At 30.0% G+C, this 16,555-nt stretch overlaps 1 protein-coding gene across 3 annotated transcripts; it reads left to right on the top strand.

The window, feature by feature from the left end:
• Positions 1–4,522: 4,522 nt before the first annotated feature.
• LOC115696866 (ethylene-overproduction protein 1) lies at positions 4,523–15,591 on the top strand. 3 transcript variants are annotated; one of them, XM_030623751.2, is made up of 5 exons: positions 4,523–4,862; positions 5,005–7,070; positions 13,595–13,886; positions 13,973–14,282; positions 14,980–15,591. In XM_030623751.2, the coding sequence occupies exons 2-5, from the start codon at positions 5,023–5,025 to the stop codon at positions 15,204–15,206; spliced, it is 2,877 nt and encodes a 958-aa protein (XP_030479611.1). In that variant the 5' UTR covers positions 4,523–4,862; positions 5,005–5,022; the 3' UTR covers positions 15,207–15,591. The 3 variants fall into 3 exon arrangements, with proteins under 3 accessions (XP_030479611.1, XP_030479610.1, XP_060957736.1); XM_030623750.2 differs by having other exon boundaries at positions 4,993–7,070; XM_061101753.1 differs by having other exon boundaries at positions 4,961–7,070.
• Positions 15,592–16,555: the final 964 nt, after the last annotated feature.

Genomic DNA, 16,555 nt, shown 5'->3' with positions numbered 1-16,555 from the left:
TCATCTTTTCTTCTTTTCAGTATTTTTTTCATCTCTTTTCTATCAGTTAATATGTGTATTTGTGCTTCATTGAACATGAGTAACTAAACACTTTAATTAGGGTTAGATGGATATTGTTTAACATTGTTTTATGGTTTTAATATGATTTATTTTCCCCCTAATTTCTATGTATTTTATTCTATTTGTGCTTAATTACTTTTAATTGTCTGGCCACCAATTAACTGTTTATGATTTTGATGCGAGATCTGAGAAGTGAGTGTCAAATATGCTATAGTAGAAAAGAACTGAATTTCGATATAGGACGAGAGTACCTATATGGTTTAGATAGCTTATAGGGTTTCTGTGTTTAATGCCTGTTGCATGTTAAATTTATCACGAGAGTAGAAAGTTTGCATGTAATTGAGGTTTATATATCTGAGAAGACTATAAATTACCTTAGTAAACCTGCTATTGCATAGGAATTAATATTAGGAAAATAATCATATTAGACCATATACAATAGAAACAATTGAAATCGACACCCTAGTTTATTAACTATTAATTTTCTCGAATTGTTGCTTCCAACTACTTTCTTATACTTTATTGTTTGTTTTTCTATCTTTTATTTAATCAAATAGAAGTAAAGGTTTAATTTCAAAGTACTTAACTACACTCCCTGTGGGATCGACCTCACTCCTAGTGAGTCTACTACTTGAATCGATACGTGCTAAATATCGCAACAACTACCTGACCAATAACTTCAAAATAGTCTTATAGCAAATACTTTAAACAATGGCATTCCTCACTATTAGCCTTCAATACTATCATCCGAGAAAAATAAATGTGATACCCGTACTCCATTCCTACCAAATCGAAGGCCATTGATATCACCACGAGCCTCCGCAACCTAAATCGAACAAGATAAAACTTTCCCATAAAACCAAAAAAAAAAAAAAAATGGGACAAAACCATAAAGGGTCTCCTTAATGCAAGCCTCTTTTCAAAATTTAAATAGCTAAGTTTAAAAATTCCAATTACTATTAATAAATATTAAAAAAAAATAATCAACATTTCATCTCTTCAAATCAATTTGTAATTACAATTTTATTTATAAATGGACAATTGTTGTTAAGAAAGGGAAAATAAAAAAAAAAATCTTTTAGATATAGAGTTAAGAAGAGGACACATTCTATTTTGTTTTTACTAATAAAAATTAAATAGAAACAAAGCTAGAGGATCTGCCAAATGTTTCCTAATGTGTAAATTATCATTTAATAACTAAATGCCAAAAACATATATCTCTAATAAAAATAAATAAGATATTTATATTTTGAATTTGTTGGTTTTATTTGGACGAAAAACTATATTAATCATTTTTCTTCAATACTTAATATAAAAATTATGTTATATTTAGCATAATATAAAATTTTGTGATATATTTAAATTAATTTTTTAATATATAATTAAAAAAAAATAATTTCTTTTAATATTTTATTAAAAATATAAAATAATAATAATAATTTTATTATTATAAAAAGTCTAAATTTAATGTTATATAAAAATTAATAAAACATTAATAAATTTATAGTGATACAAGTTTTACATCAACTTATATTATGTATTAAATTTAACGTAATTTTTACTATGTCTCAATCATTTAACACATTATTAAAATAAATTTTTGCAAAGTGAGCTATAAGAATGCATCACATATTTAATCTCAAACAAACTAAATGTGTATTTATTTTGTTTTTTGAAATGAAAATAAGTTTATTTAATTATTTATAATCTCTTTATTAGGAACAAAATTAGGACATTTCTCATGAAAGATGTGATGATGTGTTCAAAATGGGATAAATACTAAGTATATATGATAGATATTATTAGGTATAATACATACCATATTAAATTATATATATAAAAAAAACAAATCAATAATAATGAGTTCTCCACCAATTTGGGGTGTTGAATTAGATCCATGATTTATTGAAAAGAACTTTAATGGTATTATATTTTAATAATAATAAAATGCCAACCTTATTAGTAATCGTGGGCAACCATGTTCATTATGTGATCAATTCTCTATCCCACGCCACTCTTTTCCCATTTTTATATTTTATTTACTACCAATTAATGCTATTGTATTGTGTCTATTCTATTTTAAACTATTTTTGCATTTAATTACCTCAAAATTATAATATATAAATATATATATACATCGAGTATTTATATAATTTACAGTGATGAAATATATATATTTTTTTTTTGAACATTATGTGTAGTAATTGAAAATATTAAAATTTGTTTTTGTTGGCACTACAAACTAATCTAAAATTTTGAGAAAAATCACAAAAAAAAAAAAAAACATAACTATCACAACCATGTCATGAAAAAAAAATCAACATAAATTTTTGAGGCAAAGTTGAGAAAGAAGGTAACACTTTGTATTAATATATATATATTTATTTTTTTTTTACAAAAATAAAATTAGTGAATGGTGGCTGACCTATTCATTTCAAAGGAAAACAAAGAATATTTGTTAAGAAAGTATTGCTAATTATATATATTTATAAAAAAAAATCACCTACTCAAACAAAAATATATTAGTAATAATATTTCGGAATTTTTTTAAAATTATTTTTATGAACCATATTGTGGAATTATTATATAGTTTGTAATGAAATATTTGGTCTATTGCTAAAAAGAAAAGAAAAAAAGAAGAAGAAGAAATATGTGGTATTTATTTATTTATTTATTTTTTTGTGAAAAAAAAATATTTACACCATTTAACACTTTCGAAGACACATAATCAAAAACTACAACTGTGTTTATCATAATATTGAGAGAACATAATATGGAAAATTTTCCAATCAAGTAATAATTTTATTTTTTATCTTTAGTGAAACAAAATGTAATAAAATTACACATATACTAAGAAAGGCAGATTAAAAAAATTTAAAATTCTTAAAATACATCCACAAAAAGTAAGAGTAGAATAGAGCAATCCACTAATGATGTCAAGCTCTATGAATCTAAGGAAGAAAAGCTTTTAGAAAAGAAAACATCTCTTACATCTAGAACTTAAACACCATATAGAGGAACTTCATTTTTTGTAATACACCAAATTGAAAGTAGAAATCTAACCCACACTTATTTTCACTAAAAAAAATAGAATATATATTAATAAATAACATTATATAGAAATTTTTTAGAAATATAAATAACAAATGCTCTATAAAGAGAATGTCAAAAAAAAAAAAAAACATATAGTATAAGTTCAACACCAATTATAAAATTAATTAAATATCTAATAACTTAAATCACTACAAAAAATTTAGATATCAAAATAATACTTAGCATTTTTGCTAAACTGCCCCCAAAATATGCGGATTTTTTCTAAAATATAACAGTTACATAATCATGCATTTTCTATTAGGTTTTGTTTCTTTATTATAAAAAATTAGTATTTTTACTTCCTGAATTTTGACTAATACTAAATTTTACCTCTTTTTATTTAAAAAGATTAATTTTAAAAATTATAATTTTTTATTAATTCTAAAAAATTATTAAAAGACTTGATAAAAATATTAAATTAATAAAAATAGTATTAAGTTTACAGAAAAAATCGAAATTATTCTTAAAAAAATATTTTCAAACTTTATTTTATTTATAAACACATATATTAAAAATTAAACCAAAATTATTAAAAATCTAATAAATAATTTAAATAAACTAGATTTTGTAAAGAGAAAATTAAACTCTTTTATATTTACAAACTCATACTTTAAAAAATAAAGAAAAATAATTAGAAATTCACTAAAAAATATATAAATTATTTTTTCAAAAAATAAAAATTAAACTAAAAAATATTATGCTTACTTATAAATAAATTTAGATTTTTGGAAAAAAAAATAGACTCAAACTTATTCTTTTAAAATTTAGTTTTTACAAAAATTAATTTTTTTTTATATCTAAATGGATTTTTCAATAAAAAAAAATAATTAATTCTTTAATCACTTAATTAATTTTAAAATTTTGTTTCTTTTTTATATTTTCTTAATCATTAAAAATGATTTTTGTTTAAGATGTAAATTAAATTTTTAAGAATTACAAAAAAAAGATATTAAATCTTTCTATTTTTATTTAGAGAGAATTTGATAATTGTCAAAATTTATGAAGCAAAATCACTAATTTATAAAAAGATAGAACCTAACCAAAAGAAAAATTCAGGAATTTCTTTAACAAATAATATATTTTAAAGCCACGAGTTAAAAATTCAAAAAATAAAATTATTAATTATTCTAAAAAAAAATAACAATTCATATTTAATATAAATAACTTCAATAACTTTATAATAACTTATAAAATTTTGACATTAATTACTTATAAAATTTACTTGTTTTTTTCCTATGTAATATATATATATTTTTTTTTTGAGAATTTATGTAATATTTGTATATAATGCACATTTTAATAATGTAATAAATATGATTTCATTGACCTCAATTAGAAAATAGTGAATAAATAGTTTCTCCCTAAAAAAAAAAAAAGAATAAATAGTTTCAATAAACATTACAGCACGTAGAGAGAGAGATAGAAAGAAAATTAAAAAGAGAAAATTGGCAAATTTAGAGAAAAGAAAGAGAAATCAGAATCAGAAAAAGAAAATATTACAGAGTGTGGCCGTTCAAACGGCCAACTCCACCTCAACCTCAACATCTGGTTGGCGCTCAATGTCATCAATTCACCATTTTTCTCTCTCTCTCTACAAAACCCACCAACAAAATCCACCATTTTTTCCCGGAAAATCCTTCACCCTCTTCAATCCAATATTTATTTCAATTATATTCATGAGCTGAGGTGGTTTGTTTCATCGCCATAAGGTAACAAATAAATTCCTTAAATATTATTATTATTATTACCCAATTTGATTATATATTGTAAGAAGATTGAATCTTTGTGTATTGTGAATCGAAAAAAGAAGTTGGGTATTGAGAAAGGTTGAATTTTTAGCTGATGATGCAGCATAATAAATTTACAACAATGCGAAGTTTGAAGATCATGGATGGGTGTAAAGGAACCCAGGTTTATGCACTTAATCCTTCTGGGCCTACCAGCACCACCGGAAATGGGGTTGGCGCCGGTACCGGAAGCGGTGGTGGTGGTGGTGGTGGGGGTGGAGGTGGTGTTGGTGATAAGCTTTTACATCATCTTCAAGATCATCTTAGGGTCAATTCCATTAGATCCAAATCGAATCGAACTTTTCAAGCTTCTGTACCACCAATACCGAATACATCTTTATCAGAGAATCTTCTTCCTTATGGATTACCTTCCACTGATCTCCTTGAACCTCTCATCGAGCCTTGTCTTAAATACGTTGATTTCGTTGAAACCCTTGCTGATTTGTATCGAAGGATCGAGAATTGTCCACAGTTTGATAAATGGAAGATGTTTGTTGAGCAATGTTCTGTGTTTAAGGGACTCTCGGATCCCAAATTTTTCCGACGGAGTCTCCGGTCAGCAAGGCAGCATGCTGTTGATGTTCACACCAAAATTGTTCTGGCTGCTTGGTTAAGATTTGAGAGAAGGGAAGATGAGCTTTTGGGTACTTCGGCTATGGATTGTTGTAAACGAAATCTGGAATGTCCTAAGGCTGCTTTGGTTTCTGGGTATAATCCAGAATCAGTGTATGAGTCTTGTTTGTGTTGTAGAAACAGTTTAGAGGAATTTGAAGAAGATGGGGTTTTGATTATGGAGGAAGATGAGTGTTCAACATCTGAGGAAGATGGTGATATCTCATTTTGTATTGGGGATGAGGAGATTAGGTGTGTAAGGTACAATATAGCTTCTTTGTCTAGACCTTTTAGAGCAATGTTGTATTGTGGCTTTACAGAGTCAAGAAGGGAGATGATTAACTTCTCAAAGAACGGGATCTCGGCCGAGGGAATGAGGGCGGCCGAGATTTTTAGCAGGACTAAAAGATTAGATTCATTTGATGCAAGAATTGTTTTGGAGTTACTGTCTTTGGCTAACAAGTTTTGTTGCGACGAGATGAAGTCGGCCTGTGATGCTCATTTGGCTTCTTTGATTTGTGATATGGAAGGTGCCATGTTGTTGATGGAGTATGGGTTGGAGGAGACTGCTTATCTTCTTGTGTCAGCTTGTTTACAGGTGTTTTTGAGAGAACTCCCGGGTTCAATGCACAATCCGAATATGATGAGGTTTTTTTGTAGTTCAGAGGCTAGGAAAAGATTGGAAATTGTTGGTCATGCTTCTTTTGTGTTGTATTTGTTTTTGAGCCAGATTGCCATGGAGGAAGACATGAAGTCAAACACAACAGTGATGCTTTTGGAGAGGCTAGGTGAGTGTGCAACTGAGAGTTGGCAACAGCAGCTAGCGTTTCATCAGTTAGGCGTTGTTATGCTTGAGCGCAAGGAATACAAAGACGCCCAGCGCTATTTCGAGGCTGCAGCTGAGGCTGGTCATATTTATTCAATGGTAGGTGTTGCAAGGGCTAAGTTCAAGCGTGGACACAAGTATTCTGCTTATAAACAGATGAACTCTCTCATTTCGGATTACACACCAGTTGGTTGGATGTATCAAGAGCGAGCTTTGTATTGTATTGGAAAGGAGAAGATGATGGATTTGAACACAGCAACTGAATTGGATCCTACTCTGTCCTATCCATACAAGTATAGAGCTGTGTCTTTGTTAGAGGAAAACATGGCTGGAGCAGCCATTTCTGAGATCAATAAGATTATTGGTTTCAAAGTTTCTCCTGATTGTCTTGAACTTCGGGCTTGGTTATTGATAGTTCTTGAGGATTATGAAGGAGCTTTGAGAGATGTTCGAGCACTGTTGACACTTGATCCAAGTTACATGTTATTTCATGGAAGAATGCATGGTGACCATATGGTAGAGCTCCTTCGGCCTATCGTTTCGCAGTTGAGCCAGGCTGATTGCTGGATGCAGCTCTATGATCGATGGTCCTCTGTTGATGACATTGGTTCTCTTGCTGTTGTTCATCAGATGTTGGCAAATGATCCAGGAAAAAGCCTTCTACGCTTTAGGCAGTCTCTACTATTATTACGGTAAGTTTACGAAAATCGTACACAGTGTTTGGTAATATTTTTGTTTTTTCTAATGTTTTAATACAAAGTGGAATTTTTGTTTTTAAAAAATAAAAATGTGTTCAACTTTTGTATATTAATTTTAAAAACGAAAAACAAAACTATGTTATGTTATGTTTTGTAAAAAATTTTGTTTTCCAATTTTAAAATCAAAATATATGAATTTTGACTTTTTTTAAACTAGGCAATATAACTGCCTTTCCTGTAATTTTAAATATTAGATACATTAATTTTTTATTTCATATTTGTTTAATTATATATTAATGAATAAAATATTATATCTTAAAAAAAATGAATGAAATATTGTGAAAATTAAAATGAATAAATGAAAGCATAAATTTGAAAAACATATTTACTTCGCAATACATATTTTTTAAAATATTTATCTAAATGCCTTTCAATAATTTAATACTGACAATACCTAAACTTTTTTAACAAAATTGGTATGTGTATACCTAGATAAAAAGTCCGTCATTTTTTTTTTGCTAGCTGACAACTCTCTTCCTTTTTCTTTTTTATTTTATTTTTAAAGCTTTTTTTCTTTCAAACATTAACTTGGCAGTTCTTACTTTATTTATTTATTTTGTTACTTTTTCTTTTAATGGCATCACATCTAAATATTTCTCTTATTTTATTTTATTTGTATTTTTTAAAAACTTTACAAATAAATTTCCAACTTCATATACTTATTTCTCTCTCTTTTTTCTTTTACAAGTTATAAAAATATTGTTTTTTACTACACAAATAATTGTTTTAGTTTTAAGAGTTATATCATTGCAATCAATTTTTTAAGATAATTATTTTAATATGTGGAAAATATATTATTTTTTTGCTGTCACTAAAGAAGATAATCGAAATCAAATTTAACATTTTAGTTTCTTTTATATTTTCTTAAGTAATTAATCTTTAAACTTGAACAAAATTAGTGTACCAAACAACTGGGTAGGTTACTAAAAAGTATTTTCTTATTTTATCTTTAGATGTCACAAGATTAAATTATAAAGGGCTTTTTTCATAAATGTACAACAAAAACAAAATAATTACAAAAAATGTGCAAAAAAAAATTATTTTAAAAATTTATACATTTTGAAAACTTATTACATGAAACCATACATTTTTAATATGTTTATTAAACCTCAAAATAAATAATTTCGTAAAATTAATTAAACAGATTTATAAAAATAAACAAGTTAAATATTTTTTTATTAAAAGATAAATGTTTATTATCTATTTTAGTATGAATTTTTATAATTTAATAAGATTTTTTTTAATAAAATACAATATCAAAATTATAAACATTAATGTATATAAATATAAATCAATACTTAAAATTACTAAAAATAAACATGACACTTAGAGTGATACAATAAACATATGTGAATATTATTATTTTGTTTATTAAAGTAGTATGTTTAATAAATAGAAAACAAAATAAACATATATATACAAAGTATTTTATATTAGTAGTATGTTTATTATAATTGTAAACATAAAAATAGACATAGTCAATTTATACTAATACTAAAATAAGTATATTTTCTTTCTATTGTTTCTATATATTGATTATTTTCTAATGAGTTAGTGAACGAGTTTTCTATTGAAGTATAATTCTTACATCATAAAATAAATAAACAAACATAACTTTATAAATTCCAAAAATTATTTAATTAAAAAAAATAAACACGACACAATTAATAAACAACGAAAAAGATAAAGATAAACAATTTTTTATATATATATATATTATTTATTTTCTAAAAAATTACTAAAAAAATAAACATAACACACGTAGAGTGATATAATAAATTTATGTGAATATTATTATTTTGTTTATTAAATTAGTATGTTTAATTAATAGAAAATAAAATAAACACATATATAAAATATTTTATATTATTAGTATGTTTATTATAATTGTAAACATAAAAATAAATATAGCTAATAAACACATATATAAAATGTTTTATATTATTAGTATGTTTATTATAATTGTAAACATAAAAATAAACATAACCAATATTACTATATATATACTAATCAATAATTATTACCATATATATATTATAAAAAAAATTGAAAAAAAGTTTTTAATTATATATAAAAGTGTATGAGAAAATGATAATAAGTTTTTTTGCACATATTTTGTAATTAATTAAAATAATGTATACAAAATTGTAAAATGCCCAATTATAAATAGACTTATTTTCATAAAACTATTTTGATAGATTTATAAAATAACTTGTAAATAAACCAAATAGTATCTTAAATATTATATAAGTTACAATTAAAAAAAAAAAGCCAAACATTAAGCTTAAACAAAATTAAATATACTTACTGTTAACCCGAAAATTTTCCCGGTGATATAGACATCAATATTTTTATATTTAGACATTACAAGATTGAATAAAAATAAAGTTAATTTTATAAAACAATTTAATAGGTTTATAAAATAATTTATAAATAAATTAAAATGTAACATCATATAAGTTACATTAAAAAATAAAAGATAATCTCAAGGTATCTTAAACAATAAAATAACATAATATACTTAAAAATATATAAAGGAAACAAAAAAGTTTTTTTTAATATTAGCTGTCCTTTTTTTTAGAAACAGAAAAATATATGTTTCTCATGTATTAAAATGGATATATTATTATTTATATATATGTAAAATTTTGAAATAAATTTTTTAACGGAAAAGTAATCAATTTTTTTTTTTTTTTTGAAAATAAGCGTGTTCATATCATTAAAATAAACTAGACCTGTTGGTCATTACATAATAGGTTCACAGGGACCGAATTAATCGGAATATTACCGTACAACTTGTTAATGAAAGCCCAATTAGCCACATTATGGGCAGTAAAATTACAAGTTCTACTAGCATAAATAAAATTACAACAAGAAAAATAGGGAGAGGATTTAACACAAAAAGAGACATAGTTCTCAATCGCCCAGTGAGACTCCGTCCCATTGATAGCGTTGATAACTATTCTGGAATCACTCTCAACCAAAACATATTTGAAACCAAGCAGAAGAGCCAAATCCACAGCCGAACAACAAGCAGCAGCTTCTCCACACAGAGGGTCCACAAAGTTCAACTGAGCCGTGTGAATCCGAACCACAGAACCTTGATGATTTCTAGCTACCACCGCAATGCACATACTATCCAGGCCTACTCTTACATCACAGTTTAGTTTTATCCAATCTTGAGGAGGAGGCTTCCAGATACCCTCTAAATGAGGGGGTGAAGAAGGCAAGATAGCATCATGAAGTTCTGCATAAGAAATACAAATCATATCAATACATTTCAAGACATCCAGACGAGCATTGTTATGGGTAATGTCATTACGAAGTCGCCAAATAGTGTCAACGACAATCGAAGCATACAAGAAGACCTCATCCACTCGAATCCCCCTAGAATTAAGGTTCCAAATGAATTTGACCCAGTCCCAAGCACGAATCCCCGCATTGCATATGGGGTAAATGCCCCACGGTGAAGAGCGCCATAAAAGCATTGACACCTCACAAGACAAGAAAAGATGTTCCATTGTTTCTTCCCCTATTCCGCACAAAGGACAGCTGGTATCCTGCACATGGAATCTTGTTCCAATCACCGATCTGACAGGGAGCGCATTAGAAAGAATGCACCACCAAAGGATTTTATGTCTTTCCAAGACTTTGCTATTCCACAACTTATTCCAAAGTGCCGGAGCGACCACACACTGCTGAGCTCTATCCAAAGCTTGCGTCAAATAAGCCGATTTGCAAGTAAATAGACCTGATTTTTCTAGGGTCCAAACCCATCTATCATTCCCCAACCCCGTAGGAGTTCCGCCCTTGAGGATTGCAGACACTGTTTCCCTATCAAAGAGGCCATTTAGTTTACTGATGTCCCACCCTCCATCCTCAAGCAGAAGATCAGCTACGAAGTTGTCGTTGGTTGAAATCCCATTCCTTGGTTTCGGAATAAAACCTTTCAGATGCGGAATCCAAGGATCCCTCCAAATTTTAGTCGTCCTTCCATTCGTCACAGCTTTACAGGCCCCTTTCTTTAGGATAGAAATGGCTTTCACAACATTCTTCCAGAACCAAGAGTCCGAGTCCTTATAGGAACAATGTAGGAAATCCTTCCCCTTAAGATACTTGGCTTCCAGAATTTTATGGCATAAGGATTGAGAGCCGTTAACCAAATTCCAACCCCACTTAGCTAAAAAAGCCAGATTCATCTCCTTTGTTTTCCGAAAACCTAATCCACCCAAAGACTTAGGGAGACACAGCTTATCCCAAGCCTTTAAATGAAGACCATGATTACCTTTTTCAAAACCCCACCAAAAATCTCGGACTAAACCATCTATTCTCGAGACCATACGACTAGAAAGTTTTGTGGTTTGCATGGCATAAATAGGCATTGCCAGGCCGACTGACTTAATGAGGGTCGCACGGCCTGCCTTTGACAAGGTCTTAGCCTTCCAGCCCTGCAGTTTAGAGGTAAGGTTATCCAGGATAAAGTTAAAGTCAGCATCCTTCTGACGAGATCTGAACAGAGGCAGCCCCAAGTAATTGATTGCCCCTTCTGGCGTATTAATTCCCAATGCTTCCTTAATCCCTCTCCTCATTCCATCAGGAGTATTGTTACTAAAGAAAATTGAGGTTTTGAGCTTATTTACTTTCTGACCAGACCAAGAGCAAAACCTTTCCAAACAATTCCAGATACTCTTAGCTTCATTTATATTTGCCCTGCCCACCAAGATAAGGTCGTCTGCAAAAAACAGGTGGGTAATAATTGGACCTCCCCTATTTAATTTTATCCCTTGAAAATTACCTTTCCCCAGATCCTCTTCCAGGAGTCGCGATAGAATCTCTGCAGCACAGATGAACAGGTAAGGGGAAAGAGGGTCACCCTGTCGGATGCCACACGATGGCAAAATCTGGCCGACCTGGCCCCCATTTAAGCAAATGTTAAGGGTGGTAGTGGAGATACATTGGGAAATCCAAGAACGCATTTTCAGAGGGAAGCCCATGCAATCCAGAGCATGGTCAATGAAACTCCAGCTCAATCTGTCATAAGCTTTAACCAAATCAATTTTAATTGCAAAAAAACCTTCTTTACCTTTCTTCCGTTTGAAGGAATGAATGATCTCCTGCACTATAACATTATTATCTTGAATATTCCTACCAGGAACAAACGCCGCTTGGGTAGGGCAGATTAAAGTAGGCAGAAAAGGTTTTATTCTATTCGCGACTATTTTTGAAATAACTTTATAGATGACGTTGCAAAGGGAAATTGGGCGAAACTGACCAGGTCTCTTTGGGTTCGGAACCTTAGGAATCAGAACTACATTTGTAGCATTTATTCCTTTGTGCATCTGGCCATTTCTGAAAAAATCCGAAACTGCATCACAAAAGTCATTACCCACAGAATCCCAATAATGTTTGAAGAAGAGTACTGACATTCCATCCGGCCCCGGTGACTTATGACTATTCATAGCAAACAAAGTACTCTTGATTTCCTCCCGCGAAGGGCAATGAAGGGATTCCTGTAGGTCTAGAGAAGACAACCTCTCAGCGAACAATTGCCTACAATTCATACTCGGGTCAAGCTCAGATCCTTCAAAGATACTTTTGAAAAAGTCAATAAATTCACGACCTATAGAGTCCCTATCAGTGAGCCATATATTATCCTTACTCAAGATACTTTCAATGGCGTTTCTCCTTCCTCTAATTGCAGCCGAAAGAAAAAAGAACTTAGAGCACTTATCTCCTTCCTTGAGCCAAGAAATTCTGGCTCGTTGTTTCCAATAGAGGGCTTTCCTGGACTGCATTTCATTCAGCGACTTGCGGACTTCATTCAGCGACTTGCGGAAAAGTAATCAATTGATATCTTATTCACATCACTAATAAATGATTGCTTTTTTCAACTCTCCCAAAAAGCAAAAATTCTTAGAAACGAGATTTTTTCAGTTTTTTCTATTTTTGACCATTATTTTGAATTTTAGTATGTATGCTGATGTGGCACAACAATATCTGAGAGAGAGATATAGAGAGAAGAAGAGATTTTACCTGTAGAATAGTTGAAGCCATGAAAGAGAATATGGAATGGTATGAGCTTCTAAACGAGGAATTGAGCCAGAGAGAGAAGCAAAAGGGAAAAAGTGTTTTTAAATTTATTTAATTTTGATTTTAAATTAAGAAAACAAAAAAATTTACTGAATGCGTTTTTTTTCTTCTTTCCCCGCATTATCAATTAAAAAAACAGAAATTCAATTTGTAAATTGTTACCGAACAGGGCCGTAGTTTGTAACTTAGATTTCTGTTTATACATTTGAAACTTGTTCATGAGCTTTCAAAACTTATTATTTTCTAGATGCTGTTTTCTTGAGATGTAAATTATTGACTTTTATGTATTAGCTCTTAGGGTGTTCTAAGTGTGATCACAAACTTGTTGCATTGTTTTAGCAGTGTGTCTGATTTTTTGATGTTTGTAGGTTGAATTGTCAGAAAGCTGCAATGCGTAGTCTACGGTTGGCTCGAAACCATTCTAGTTCCGAGCATGAAAGACTTGTTTATGAAGGATGGATTCTTTATGACACTGGTCACCGCGAAGAAGCCTTGGCAAAAGCAGAGGAATCTATTGCTATACAGAGATCATTTGAAGCTTATTTCCTTAAAGCATATGCTTTATCAGACTCCACTCTCGATCCCGAGTCTTCAATGCATGTGATCCATATTTTGGAGGAAGCTCTTCGATGCCCTTCCGATGGCCTTAGGAAAGGACAAGTATGTGCCAAATTCTGCACAATTCTATCATCTTGGTTATTATAGCAAAATTATACATTAACTCTGAACAACTTCATTGTGTGCAGGCACTAAACAATTTAGGAAGTGTGTATGTAGACTGTGATAAGTTGGATCTTGCCGCTGACTGCTACATGAACGCACTCAACATTAAGCATACTCGCGCACATCAGGGTCTTGCACGTGTATACCATTTGAAAAATCAACGAAAACTTGCTTATGATGAGATGACGAAGCTGATTGAGAAGGCCAGAAATAACGCCTCAGCTTATGAGAAACGCTCAGAATATTGTGACCGTGACATGGCAAAGAGTGATCTTACCACAGCAACACAATTAGATCCACTGAGGACATACCCTTACAGATACAGAGCAGCAGGTAAGCATGATTATCTGTATTTGGTACACTTTTCTTGACAATTTGATAATACTCATGTTCGAAATCAAATCTTCAAAAGAAAAAATAGGCACCCAGTTTTCAAGTTGGATGATATTTGAAACGTCCTTTTGGTACTTTTAGTTGCTTGATTGTCAAACTTATTCCTCTGGCAAATTATTTGTTTATGACCAAAGAAAAATTCTTTGATGACCTTATCCCAATGAGTAGGACCTATATAGATATCATATTTACTTCTAGACTGCATTAACACAAGTAGATCTCGCTAGAAAGTGAGTTACATTGTTTCGACAATTCCACAAAGCCCAAGTAACCATTGTAACCAGCCTTTTTCCAGAGGCACCAAATCTTGTTTTCGCCTACTAAACTTCTTAACGTGTCGTTGCATGATTGAGGGTATCTTAAAAATTTCTTCCTTTTCTCAATTTTCTACTTAATGTTATCTTTTCTATCTAAAATGCTCCAAATATTTTGCACATTTCATCGTAAGGTGTTTTGTAGTGTACATGTAACAGAACTTATTGCAAAATGTCTTGGAATTGGATGTGAAACTAGTTTGTCTTCTATTGATTTTTTGGTGTATTTGGATTCAAACTGAATAAAACTCAAATTTCATGTAATTTTACATGTCTTGAATGGCATAATGACTAACTAACATCAGAACTTATTGAACCAACAGTTTTGATGGATGACCATAAGGAGAAAGAAGCCATAATAGAGCTATCGAAACCGATTGCTTTCAAGCCAGATCTGCAGCTGCTGCATCTTCGAGCGGCCTTTTATGAATCAATGAACGATTATGCTTCCACAATCCGAGACTGTGCAGCAGCTCTGTGTCTTGATTCCAGCCATGCGGATACTATCGAGCTTTACAACATATCTAAAGAGCATGTAAATGAACCATAAGAATGAATCACACCAAACATAGATAGCCATTGTTCATCATCTCCATTGAGCAATTCCGCTGCTTCCAACCCAAATTTTAGACGAAAGGCACAGCAGTCTTGAGCTCAGCTCAGCTTATCTTCTTTTTATACGAAAAACTTGCAGAGAAGAAATTCAAAGAGGGAATTGAATGAAAGAGAGTTTGGATTAAAAAAAGGAAGACAAAGTAGAGGAGCAAGATATAAAGCATGTAAATATTTTTTATTTATCCACTGGATTATCAGATTGATCAATCTTCAACCACACTCAGATCAATGATCTTGAAAGTTGAAATCCCTTGTACATGAAACGAATCTAATAGATAATAATTAAAAAAAAAAAAAACAGAGAGGTCTTGTTAATGTTATGTTGTATTTTGCCAAGTGATTTTCAATGTAATGTAACCTTAGATTCACACAATTTTCCCTTACAAAAAACCCTCAGTAATCAAAGAGCATAATTATTAATAAATATTACTTGTTTATTATCATGTTCTTAATTATAGTATTCATACACTTGGCTTAATTTTCATTGCATAACCTCAAATATTCAAAATGAGATACGTGGGATATTTTCATCCATGTAAAAACACATGTATCTCATTTTATACCAAAGAGAAATATCTATGTATACTATATATATATATATATATATATATATAGTCATATGTACTTGACAAAACACATAATATAGCTACGTACGTGTCAAACTAGGGAACTAATTAAACCTTGTAAAAGTTCTAGTCCGTGGAGAATATATTAGAAACATTAGCCTTTTTCTTTAGCGGTGTTTTAATAAGTACATACGTACTCATGGTCCTTATATGTATATATAAATATATTTATATAGATTTCAATCGATCTACACACATGATAACAAAAAAATAAAGGTACTTCCCTTTTTTGAACAATACTATATATCAACATGTGAAGAAATCTATTTTAACTTAAAAAACTTCACGAGAAACCCCCCATACAATTGTTAAAGCTTAACTTTTTATTTAATTACTTCATCCAACTTTTCTCTCTTTTGATCAAATAATCTTTCTTTCAAATGAAAAACTCTTCTTTATTCTCTTTCTCAAAATACACACAACAACAACAAATCTCCCACTAGTTTGATCATCATATCTCACCCTATGGAACAAGAAAATGATTATGTTGATCATGATCATCAAAGCTATAGATCAAGAGCTACTTCTCTTAACTTCAACGTACCATTCTTATCGACAAGATTTCTTCATCATTCAAACTCCATTAATGAAGCTCTCTCTTGTTCTAGCATAAGGCGTCGTAATAGCACTAGCGTAAACGATAGGGTTCCGTTTTCGT

Source organism: Cannabis sativa, chromosome 7, assembly GCF_029168945.1.
Source record: "Cannabis sativa cultivar Pink pepper isolate KNU-18-1 chromosome 7, ASM2916894v1, whole genome shotgun sequence".
NCBI lineage: Eukaryota > Viridiplantae > Streptophyta > Magnoliopsida > Rosales > Cannabaceae > Cannabis > Cannabis sativa.
Note: the sequence above shows the minus strand (reverse complement) of the source record. Positions and strands in the feature narration are given on the sequence as shown.